General features: G+C 32.9%; 1 protein-coding gene across 28 annotated transcripts in view; it reads right to left on the bottom strand.

Moving 5' to 3' along the window:
- NRXN1 (neurexin 1) overlaps positions 1-12,972 on the bottom strand; it is a 1,113,431-nt gene that overhangs the window by 1,000,335 nt on the left and 100,124 nt on the right. For 15 of the 28 annotated variants that reach the window (XM_019801693.2, XM_019801687.2, XM_019801685.2 and 12 more), the window contains exons 3-5: positions 11,996-12,013; positions 8,766-8,795; positions 7,988-7,999 (exon numbers count right to left, since the gene is read on the bottom strand). The exons of 5 other annotated variants lie outside the window; for them this stretch is intronic. In XM_019801693.2, the coding sequence (XP_019657252.2) occupies positions 7,988-7,999; positions 8,766-8,795; positions 11,996-12,013 (60 nt within the window). The remainder of the gene's footprint in view (positions 1-7,987; positions 8,000-8,765; positions 8,796-11,995; positions 12,014-12,972) is intronic. 8 more of the 28 variants (XM_019801694.2, XM_034659117.1, XM_019801688.2 and 5 more) reach the window with 3 other exon arrangements.

The raw sequence follows: 12,972 nt of genomic DNA on the forward strand, positions 1-12,972 counted from the left end.
CGTGGAAGAAAAACTAGATTGGGGTATGATAGTTAAGGAGAAGGGCAAATTGTAGTATTGAATAGGATAATCAGAGTAAATCTCTTGAGAAAGTGCCATTTGAACAAAATCTTGAAGGATGTGAGGGTGCTACCCAATTACTTAAGTATTTCAAGGTAATTATATGTTATTTTCTAGCAATGATACTAGGTAGGAAGAGAAATCCCTAATTAGCTTTTCCTTGAAAATCTGGTTTTCAGGTGACTAAGTGGTTTCCTATAAGCTCAACTCATGTATCACTCTGTGGAGTTCTTACTGAGCCAAATCATTAATTCACAAGAACTTTTCTCTGGATGGTTACTTTAAGTCCCTGAGAAAATATTTACCTCCCTGCTTCCTTCAGCTTGCAAATTTGCACCTAAAAAGCAACACTTTGCCGATGAACTCCTAGGTCTGTTCAAAGGGGAGACAAGTCCATTTCAACTTCATCATTGTATGAAAGAGAAAGATGAAAGCGTAAAGGGTTAGAGAAATATCTAAATAATTTTGATTAAGTAGAATCAACCTTTAATGCTTTATTGTGCCAATACTATGTAGTATGGGCCATCAGGATAATGAGGTCCAATTAGTTATAACTTAAAACAATCACAGAATCATAAATTATAGGTATTTATATGATAGAAGATATTAAGAAATTAATTCTGCTTTTTAAACCTGTGGCAGATTACAGATCGTTAGTTTTGAAATTCATTTAATCTAAACGTACAGAGTATCTTCTTTTATTTCATTGTCACCATGGATAAAAACCATCTTCTAAGTACTTATGCAATTTGTCATGAAACATATCCTTGAAGGTGGGGTATTTTTATTAGCCCATATTATAGATCATAAGATTGATATATGTAAGGCTATATTACTTGCCCAAGGACAAATACAGGATCTGAACCCAGGTCTCATGACTTCATGGACTCTTGCCCATCACACTATACTGCTCTCTTATTATAAAATAAAATTTTACACCACTAAAAAGGAAACCCTGAAATGAGAATCAATAGCATCCTATATAATACTCTGATTAATTTCCTTCACATTACCTCTAAATTTATTTTGTAAGAATAAAAATATGAAACTGCTTCATGATTATCAATGTGTAATTAGAGGAAAGTCTTTAAAGTTTCCTTAAGGTTGTTTATTCTCTATCAGTTATTTTAGTTCAAAATCTCCACAATGTTTTATCTATCATAATAAGTAATATCTCCTATCATGCCTTATAATCAACAGTATCATTTTTTAGATGATCTGTGACATTCTTCCCTGTTTCAAATTCTATGACTTTTTTAAAGATTTTATTTATTCATTTGAGAGAGAGAGTGACAGTACAAGTGGGGGGAGAGGCAGAGGGAGAGGGAGAAGCAGATTCCCCGCTGAGCAGGGAGCCCACGAGGGGCTCGATCCCACAACCCAGAGATCATGAACTGAGCCAAAGACAGACGCTTAACCAATCTGAGCCACCCAGGCACCCCTCATTCTCTTTAAGATTTTATTTTTATTTATTTTTTTTTAAAGATTTTATTTATTTTTTTGAGAGAGAGAGAGTACAAGAGGAGAGGAGAGGGAGAAGCAGGCTTCCCACAAGCAGGGAGCCCAACGTGGGGCTGGATCCCAGGATTCCGAGATCATGACCTGAGCCAAAGGCAGACACTCAACCAACCGAGCCACCTAGGTGCCCCAAGATTTTCTTTTTAGGGGGCTCCCTGGGTGGCACTGTCAGTTGAGCATCCAACTCTTGGTTTTGGCTCAGGTTGTGATTTCAGGATCATGAAATTGAGCCCCTGTCAAATCTGGTTAAAATTCTCTCTCCCTCTCCCTTTGTCCCTCCCCCCTAAAATAAATAAATAAGTCTTTAGAAAATAAAATATTTAATTTTTAAGTAATCTCCATACCCACCAAGGGGCTTGAACTCACTAACTCTGGGATCGAGTCAAACACCCCACCAACTGAGCCAGCTGGGCGCCCCTAAAATTCTATGATTCTATTTCAAGATCCAGATTTCTTTAGTATATGAGGTAAGCACTCTGGGAAATTACAATTTTCTTTAAAGCCACTGGCCAACATAAATTTTAAAAATACTCCCTCCTACCAATCTAAATGTGTTGATATTGGTTTTTAAACAAAATCTAGATTAATAAAAAAAATATTTTGAAATGGACAGATAAGATAAAAGGAATCATCCTTTTATTTTATTTATTTAGTTAGCAGACCCCATGCCCAATGTGGGGCTTGAACTCACAAATCTAAGATCAAGGATCAGATGCTCCACTGACTGAGCCAGCCAGGCACCACAAGAATCATCCTTTTAAAGTCTAGTACGCCATAATTAAATTTTTTTGCCATTTTTTATCTGTTTCAGTAAAGCATCTAAATTTATATTTATACTACCTCATTCTTAAAAATATTAGACTGTGGAGAGTCCTTTCTGTGCTCTTCTCCAAGGATAAATTAATCTACTACTACAAGTCTAATGAAATCCTTGCTTAGTTTATTAGTTATTCAATGTCACCACTGTTTATAGAATTCAATGAAGACACGTGAAATATCTCATCCCAGAGTTACGAGTGCAGAGATACAAAGGAGCTGGGACTTATTAGTAACAACTATAATGACAGAAATGACTGAATTACAGCAAGAGGTAATACATAAACATTTACTTTAAAAGCAATTTTTCTTGATTATACCCAAAGGCGATAAGCATGTAGGCTAAAGAAATACCAAAAAATTCCAAATTCTAGTCATGTAATCTTCTATGTATGTCATATTGATGAAGATATTTATAAAGATGATGAAACTATTTAATGTCTGATCTTACAAAGTAAAATTCTAGTCTTTCCATGTTCTATAACTGTGAACGAGGAGCATCCCCTGGTACTCCAACAGTAAAAGTAATAACAGATAATTCAAAATAAATTACTGCTTAGTTTGCATATGCACCAAATGTAGGCATTTCAATACAGTAAAATTCTGTCAACATTCACAAATGCTTCTGAATAATGAGGAATACTTAATATTATACAGTTAAGTAAGGAAATATGATTAAAGCCATATAGAAGAAGAGAAATACGATATTTTCAAAATCAAATTGGATCCACATCAGAAACCACCGTAAAATGTATTTAAAAGTTATAAAACAAATATGCATCATAATGTTGGTGATCTGAAGTTGGATACTTCATACACAAATTAGCAATTCAAGAATTAAAAGTTGGTAACAAAAATCATAGAAACAAAGGAAAATGTATAAAAAATACTAAATGCCTTTTTCTTCCCCTAAATATTAATAATATCAAATATATTTTAAGAGTAAATATAATAAAATGCTAGCTGTTATGTGACATTACAGATAAAATTTTAAAACACATTATCTTTGACACTGCTAATATTGTAGTGGAATCAATTATATCTAGATATTGATACGATTTGTTTTTAGAAAAATCTATTTTATTTTTTTATAAATTATTCTATTTTAAGATCTTCATTTTCACTAATACAATAAAGTTTAAGCCCTTTTACAGTAATTTTATGCCTGACAGTTGTATTTGTAATACCTTGCCTTGTAGAAATATGAGAAACCTGGATAATCAAATACTTACTGTTTCATTTGAAATGGTCAAACGGACATTCACTTTGCAAAAATGCTGTAGATTTTATGAATGCAGAAACAGCAAATATGCTCATATCACAAGATAAGACTTATAAATTTTGGCTCTTTTGGAACCCTGCAATCAAAACCCAATCTAAACAGGTTTTTTGGTACATTACAGTTAATACAGTGAGATTTGAAACAACAACACAAGCAAACAACAAACAAAAACCTCATGGATACCACATAAGATAGCCTAACATCAGATCTAACTTTCAGGAAAATTTCTGCATCGTATAAACAATGAAAGCTACAAAATAAAATTTGATCATTTGACACTGTGACAACAAATCACTTTAAAATTCTTGAAAACCCTGAAATACAAAGATACATTGACTTCAGTTCCTTACAGACCCACTGCGGTGCATATGCTAAGGTATAACAAAGTGATATCTTCGGAACGATACCTTACCAGAAAGAAATACTGCAGCTCTGGAAAAAGGATATGAATGATAGGAATCAGAAGGAAGTTGAGAGACAGAGAAGAGAAGATCCCATGTAATTTGTTGCTACAATTCTGTTTAGTTATTTGCATAAATTTCCTCTCCCTCTTCCACCCTCTACTTTGTCCACCCCAAACCCTCCGTGTCTTCCTCTACCTCTACCCTTTCCCATGTGCACCCCCCACACACCTCACACACATGCATCCTTAAGTCATGAAAAATGGTAAATTCAAGATACAGTACGAAAAATATTCTGGAAATACAATGTTTAAAAAGAAAGTCAAGCTTCCTGCCCTCATGGAGCTTACATTCTACTAGGAAAAGTTAACGTTAAATATATAACCACTCATATAAATACATAATTACAATTAAAATGATTGCTATAAAGGAAAATACAAGTCTCCATTCAAAACACCAACATACATTAATTATTAATATTAATTATTAATAGCTCCTGAGCTATTAACCAGCCACAATGGCTGGATTTGCAGTGTAACTTTCTTGGCATTTTCTGATTTAAATGGTCATTCATTTCTCTCAGACAACCATTAGAATAAAGTACGCATAAATAAGTAATTACTGAAATGAAGCGACCAAACAATCATGGAAAAAACAAAAACAAAAACAAAATAACAACTCAATTCCCAGGCAAATAAACAAACCTACATTCTAAATAGAAAGGAGAATAAAGTTAGCATTGTCAATGGTCCTAAGAATACTAATGACAAATTTCCAGCCTAAAAGAGAAAGCAAACACAATTTTCACAAAACCCACTTGGATCCATCTAGCCACAACTAGCAGAAACAAGGTTGGCTCTGGAAAACACCTCTCTTTGGCTATCCCAAAGAAAGCTATGTGTCATTGAAACCAAGTTTATTCCTAACTGCATCCAGTTAAAGGTGACATGCCTTGTTCAGAAAACACGAAAACAAATACTCTAAAGTTTTAAGTAGAATGACCAATTGAAAATATGAGGCAAGATGGCCTATGGGAAGAGTGAGAAAGCTTCCATTTCACTCATTATGATTCTGTCAACACATAGCAATGATCTTTAACACATCTCCTTTAATATGGCTTAGCTGTTCTTGTCATACACACATCATAAGGGATTCTGCAGTTTCCAAACCCTGAAAAATTAATTAGGGAGTATGAAAGGATCCATACCAGCTATGTAAGGATACATCACAAAGTGATATCAGTGCTTACCTCTAGGGAGAATACTGAGGGGTTTGAAGAAGATTAACAGGAATAACATTCTCTTTAGATGAGTTACTTTTGTTTTTGGTTTTTGCTTTTTAAGAAAGAGCATTCATCTATCACTGGGCATTTAAAAATTTAGAAAATAATTAAAAATCCATATAGAAAAAATCAAAATGATAGTAATAATGTTCTTGAATCCAATTTTGCCTCTGGACGAAAAGAAAGAAAAGAAAGAAAAGAAAGAGAAAAGAAAAGGAAAGAAAAGAAAAAGAAAAGAAAAGAAAAGAAAAGAAAAGAAAAGAAAAAAAGACATTAATGCACAGATGTTCATTTCAGAGTCCCTGAATTGACTACTGCTAAAGAGGGCAGCGATGTCAAGAAAAATGCTCCAGGATTATACTGTGACGGAAAAGTTTGGGATGCATTAATTTACAATGCAAATCAGTTATTTCAGACTGGACAGGTTTAACACCTATTTTATGCACAACTAGGATTTAACTTGATATTGGAAACTATAATGGAAAGTTTCTAGGTATTTTTTGATTCCTTCGACATGTGGCACAAGGCAAGGAGAGCTACCTAAGGGAACCCCTGATTCATGTTATCTTTATCTTTTCTGAATGCTAATCACATTTTTTTTTACCGTTCTCAGCACTTCCATTCTGTCATTTATACTAACTTGTCCACAGTTTTTCATTTCCCTATTATACTGAAACTCTTTGAATGTGCACACCATGTCACAATCAAGATTGTGTTTTTGCTCTAGAATGCAAATTTGTTGAACTGATTTACAATTAAAGAAGACTTACAAATCATGTTTCTCATTTCTATACATCTAATTAACCAACATGTAAAGGTTACCACTCTGATTTGCAAAATACTCAAATCTATCTTAAAATCTTCTTTCCCCATTTAACGACAAAAGGCATCCTGGTCCCATTAACAGAAGAAAAATGTAAAGGAAAAACCAAATTCCTGCACTCTGTAGTTTTGTGCTGATTGAGGAATACAATTCAATGAAAAATAGTGAAGTAAAATATGTTTGACACACATGCCAACAGAAAACATTTAAGACTGACATAATAAAACTGAATGAAGTTAAGTGACACTTAACATTAATTACATCAAAACAAATATCACCTGAGTATAGACATGAATTATTCCATAGGAAGAGTTAAATGGCTATAGAATTAAAAGATTATTTTTGAATTACTTTTTTACAACATAATGTATATGTGTATGTATGTATATTTAGAAAGTTTGTGTATATACATGCATTCATACATACACAAACACATATGCATATACTCCACACAGCCAGTAAAATAAAATATAAATACAGTTCCTTCTATGCCGTCTTGAGTCCTCTAAGAAGGAACTTGGTAGGAAATGCCCAGTAAGAAAGGGAAGTAGATAGGAATTTGACCTAAATAGTTTAGAAAGCATCCCAAATGGTACAAGAAATCTCTAAAACAATTGATAAATTTTGTCATTTGTGTAGTTGCTGGAAGGCTTAAAATAAGATTAAATTATATTATTGGAAATTGTTGACCAAAACACAAAATGCAATAGCATATGTTCTCTTTTTATTGGCTCAAAATACCCAAGCAACATTTGTTTCTAAAGCTCAATTTTACACATTTAAAACTGATATCATTTCTTACTTATTGCCTGGCCCAAATTCAGGTGCTTTTTCAAGCAGAAAAGATGCCCTGCTAGGTGATCAAATGTAAAGGTGAAGAACTGTCCCAATTCAGATTACGATTCAGAGCACAAGAAAATTCAGAGAATTTAAGGATAAGATACATTCCTGCATTTAAAATAAAAAACAACCCATGAAAAACAAAACAAACAAACAAACAAACAAAAAAAACTAGAGACCAAGGGCACATTCAGTAATACATAGATAAAAATGGTTAATTTAAAGGCTACGATACATATTTACCACAGCTACGTATCATCTACTCCTTGTTAATGAAAACACTGAACACAATGTGGATGGCTCCGAACGGCAAATTAAGCATGCTAATCTGGCAGCAATGCTGTCAAGGAGTACACATGCCTGACTTACCAAGTGATGCAGTAATGTATACCTGGTTGATAACGTTCTTAAAACAAAGTTAGTGTGTGCAAAAGAAAGAACAGGCTTGTCTTGTTTCTTTGTCTTTTTCATGGTACTGCCTTTTCGGGTTATTGTGGAATTAATGTGTATTTGTGACATCGAGCAGGCAACAAGGTGATGAGCGCCCTGCAGTACCATTTCAATGCTGCACATGCTTAGGCTTACATCCCAATGCAAAATGGCTGGGGCAGGTGTGCTCCCGAGTTAAATGTTTGAAGATGATATATTTATGGTGACTACGCTCATCATTTAACTACCATTAAATGATACTGCAAAAAATGATACAGAAACCTGTAGCTAATTTCTAAATATACTAATTATATAAGCAGCTGACGTGAAAAAAATCACTCTAAAGAGCAAGAAAAAAAAGAGTGAAACATTTTGATGGATTTTTCTTACCTTAAATTAATAAAATATTCATTAACACTCATACCTACCTCCCAGTGCCCATTACTAATGCAAAAAGGTCTAAATACATTTTCAAAAATGTATATGTACTGTAATTCATACAGCTGATATTAAGAAGAAATAAAATAATGTAATACCTTTACTTTTACCTATGGATTTGATGAAATGGTTCCATGAAGAAAGGGTTTCCATACAAAGAGAATAAAAAGAGAAACAACAATAAGAATTATGAATATATGTAAATGTGCTACTCTTTGAAATTTAAACAAGACAAAAAAGTATGAATAAGGGTTTGAAAGCACGTGGAGTTATAATCAGCACATGTTGAGAAATCTGCCTTTTTTTTTAAGGCAACATGCAAAAAAATTGAAACACCCATGCTCACTTTAAAAGATTACACAAAAAAAGAAGATACACAATGACTATATTATACGTAGAAAAAGTACTGATTTTGTGAAACAGTATACTCAGCATTCTAGAAGCCAGAAGCCAAAGATGTCTACATGTTCCCAAACTGCCATGCATGGGTGAAAAATGGACTCTTTTTGGTACAGTGGGTTAAACTGAATATCAGATATTAACTTCTGATGGTTCTCAGTTTTTCTTTACTATAGCTACCCTTAACTGCATATGCTTATAAATGTATGGAAACTTTCAATCACAAATTCTTATGTCTCATTTATTTGCAGATATTATAGTGCAAAGAATGAAGGAAAATAAAAGTCAAAGGAGGAAACCAAAATCAAACGAACAAATAAAGGGGAAAAAACATGAAAAAATGTGAACAGAAGTTATGTATTTAATTTGCAGCCAGATAATTTGCAAGCATTTGCCCATCCCTGGCAGTGATGGTTTAAAGCAGCTACAGAACAAGAAAACACTGAAAGCAGAGTGGAAAAGGAACAGAGCCCATACCTTGGTCGCCCATCATCAGGTGCGCCAGACCTTGAAGGGAAACAAGAGCACAGTCAGCAATAAACAAGGGAGCGTGGGAAGGCAGGGTTGTCACGGTGACAAAAATGTTCAGTGACAGACATCTTGTTTCCTATGAGACATGTCTGTATCACAGAGGCAAATCAAAAGCATTCTTTCAACCACTGGTTGGAATGCTTTGGGGCAAAGAGTTACAGTACTGCAATTTAAACACTGGCATATGCTGCCCTGTATATTTCTTCGATGTATCAGTTGGAACAATCAAGAGCATAAAAGCATGACTTAAAATCCAACCAATCCCTTAAAAATTGCATCTGCCCTTTGTGCCCTTTGATGAGACTGTTTGGAACACTGCCACCACAGGGCTTCTTATTCTTTGGTGATGAAATTATATTTTTAAAAACCCAAAGGAATATCTGAAACATGGGCTGGGTCTGATCTTTTTCCCCTCATCAAAAAATGAAGTTTATAACTGAATTAAAAAAAATCCTTAGTCACACTGAAATGATAATGCAGAAATGTCTCCTTGTCTGACACATGTAGCAACTGACTAAGTTTGTTCAAAGACAAAAAAAGACTATTAAACATGCAGCTGTAAAGTTGGAATTTACTACAGAATGATGTTTTTAGGAAACGATAGATCAGCTTTAAATAGGCTCAAGTAATTTTGCATGGAGAACAAACTATTTAGTCTTTTACTTAAATATTACCTAAATACTGAACTATGAGTTAATGTGAATATATATATTTAATGATGTTTTATATTTTTATATAAATCATAATTTCATCAAGGAAGTTTTCTAAAATAATACTGAATTCCCTTTATTTAAATTACTTATTATCTGTTGCTTGACAATTTACTTCAGTTTGAAATCACTCCTTTTCTAAAGAACACTGCTAATGTTCTTTTAAAAAACTCTCTCACTATCCAAGAAGACACTTTTTACTGAGAGGCATTAATTCCATATTTAGAAACAAAGTTACTCCTCAATCCATGTCTGTTTCAAGAATATAGGAAAATGTTAGAGCAATATAGTAATATACACAGCAATTTCAATAGAGTTTATATTTCATTTCCTAGCGTTATTTCAAATATATTTGAGATTTTATTGAGCCACATGATATTATACACCACTTATATCAATACTGAAATAATCTGCATTATTTCCTTAAAATTTTAGGAGTATTTAAACATCCCTGTGGGGCAGAGACAATTACAAATCAACATATAATCAAAATATGATGACTACTGAAAATAGAAGTTTAATGTTTCTGTAATATAGCCTCTTTTTGTATTTTCAAAGTGATTGTAACCAAAAAAAAAAAAAACACACACACACACAGGCAGATTAAAAAGTTTATGATCTGTTGGTGATTCTGTGTAGGTTATATAATTTTTCATCTAATTTCACTTTTAAAACTACTACAAATATTTCCTTACNTAAATATTTCCTTAAAATGGTTTGTAATTTTTTGTAGACTAAATCAGGGCATGGTCTCTGTAAGATCTAATTTTAGAAAATATATAAGACACTCGAATGGTAGTTTTGAATACCACCTCAGTAAGGATGGAAGTTAATAAATCTCAAAAGCATTCACATTCCACATGCTAAACTTTCTTATCTCTAAGGGAGTTCCACTATATTGCCAAAGTCAAGTTATAAACAGGAATGTTACATTATGATTGAATAAATTTATTACAATAGTTTATGGCCCTATACTCTGAAAATCTTGTCAATATTTTTCATGGGATACATGTGTGAGGAAAGAGGCATTCAGGTTTTAGGTTGATTTTAAAGTTCCTGGAATACAACTGGATTTAAGGAGAAAGAACAAAAACATGGAACATTTTACAGAATGGTTAAGGAAATGCAAAAGAAGTTGAAAAGGTACTTACAAAAAAATTCGATCTCAATTAACATGCATAATAAAATGATACTGATTTTAAAAGATATCAGACCCGCAGGGTAATAGCATCTTTATCAAGTACATATTCACATGCTATTAAAATTATAGTATAGAAAAACAGAAGCCATACACAGAGCCAACACTTGGAAAAGCAGTCACTGGTGATTACTTTTGAAATCTTAATCTGTTTTACTTGAATAATGGAATAGAAATGTTTGGCAACTAAGCAACTAATATTCAGCCTGCTACTGACCAACTTTGTATTACTGTGAATTCTTCTTTGAGACAACAAATCTTAGTAACTTTAATAGCTATCTGTAACCTCAGATGGGAAGTCTTTTTCTGACATCTGTCATTTTGTAGAAATGTTCATTATTTTTACAGAATGGTTCTATTTCAAAATATTGCAGCAAAATAAAATATGTTAAACACCTCTGAAATACAGACATAAGTTAAATGTTTATGCAAGAATTGTTAATGCTGTGATTATATAAGCTGATAGAACATCAGCTTCCCTCTCACAATTCTTCAGTCTATCTAGAGATAGATTTGTTTGGTAGCACACTGACATATACTTTTAAGTTCTTTAAAGATACGAATGTTGAAATATGTTTGAGTTTGTTGGATTCTATAGGAAAAAATGTGTAACCTTCTCAAAGTGCCTTGACAGAGATAATTTTGGAAAAACTTTAAAAAGTATTATAGTTTTATTTAACAGACACAGAATATGACAAATATACTTACCAGTAATCATGCTGGATTGCTGTATAGTTTCATTTCCAATGGCCAGTGGCTTATTTTTTAATCTAAATTTATGCCTCTTATGGTCAATGCTTTATTCTGTGTTCTTTATATAAGTCAAATCATTTGAAATTAAACTAATGAGCTTGAGGTGATGTAATGCTAAACATTTCCAAAAGAAAATAAATCATTCTGATCAAGAAAAAAAAATGGAGAAAAGATCATGCACTGTATTCTGAAACTGCAAAGAAATACTTTCTCACTTAAAATAAAAGAAGCAGGATTGTATCATTTTTTTCCCATACAGAACACTGCAATAAGTATTCTAAGGTTTATATGGGATGCTGGAATCCATCAAAAGTTGGAGTTAAGGCTGAAGGAGTTTCATATACTTAGAGGCTGATGGGGTTGAGAGTGTGCGTTCTATATGGAAAGTGATACACAATCCAGAAATCAACAAATGCTCAGAAGTTCAACTTACCGTCTAAATTCGAGATGTACTCTATTAGTACTAAGAAATAAAAGGCAAATGAGAGTTGGAAAATAAAGTTGAAAGCACCCACCTTCCACATTGTTGTCTTCTGAAAGCACATGACAAGGAGGGAGAGAAAAGGAAAAACATTCATTAAGCAGCATGCAGACTGGACCTTTGCCTTTGCATGTCTTCCTCATGCAAGGCACCAAACACATCATGCAAGTGCGCCATCGCTACCGTTCAAAGGGGAAAACAAAATCATGGGAAGCAGGTTCCCACCTATTGGCAGCATTTAAAGAATATGAGACAAAATTTTGTCCTGAGCAAGGAAATTTAAAAAGTCTTTCACTGTCCTGTGTAAAATAAATATTATTCTTACATGTTGCTGATGTGGTTTTCCTAGGCAATTATTTTTAAAGCCTTATTTATTTATTTAATCTATTTACAATTCCAAAAAAAGTCTATTCCTAAACTCTGATTTGGACTTGGATAAAACAAAGTCCATTGCCAAGAGCCATGATATTTCACTTAAACATACTCCACTTGTACAAAATATGTAATCCATTTACCATCATGGCCTTTAAGTATTTCTAATACTTCAATTTCTTTCCCTAAACACAACATAAACATATGGAACTAAAATTTATAATATGGCTTATTTATAGTGTGTTCATATTTCATTGCAAATAATGGTAGTTTATCGTAATTTGTTAAAAATGCTAATTTTTAAAACTGTTAACTAGAAAAAGTAATCATTGCAAGAGAAGTCCATTTGGGAGCTGTCCATTAGGCAAAATTTATGATTTATTGACTTAGTACTTCTGTTTAGGGTGGGAATATGAATATAGTTAATATAAGGACAATACTTGGTAAACTTCCCTTTATGTTTCCATATAATCTACATAATATTTACATATTTTCATATATTTGCATGTATTTCCATATGTGCACATATATACTTATATATACAAACACACACACATAATACAATCAGATTTTGCATGTATTTCCTACACATAAACAATGCAAGTATATGGGATTTAAACTATTTTTAGTAACTACTAG

This window comes from Ailuropoda melanoleuca, chromosome 4, assembly GCF_002007445.2.
Source record: "Ailuropoda melanoleuca isolate Jingjing chromosome 4, ASM200744v2, whole genome shotgun sequence".
In the NCBI taxonomy this organism is placed as follows: domain Eukaryota; kingdom Metazoa; phylum Chordata; class Mammalia; order Carnivora; family Ursidae; genus Ailuropoda; species Ailuropoda melanoleuca.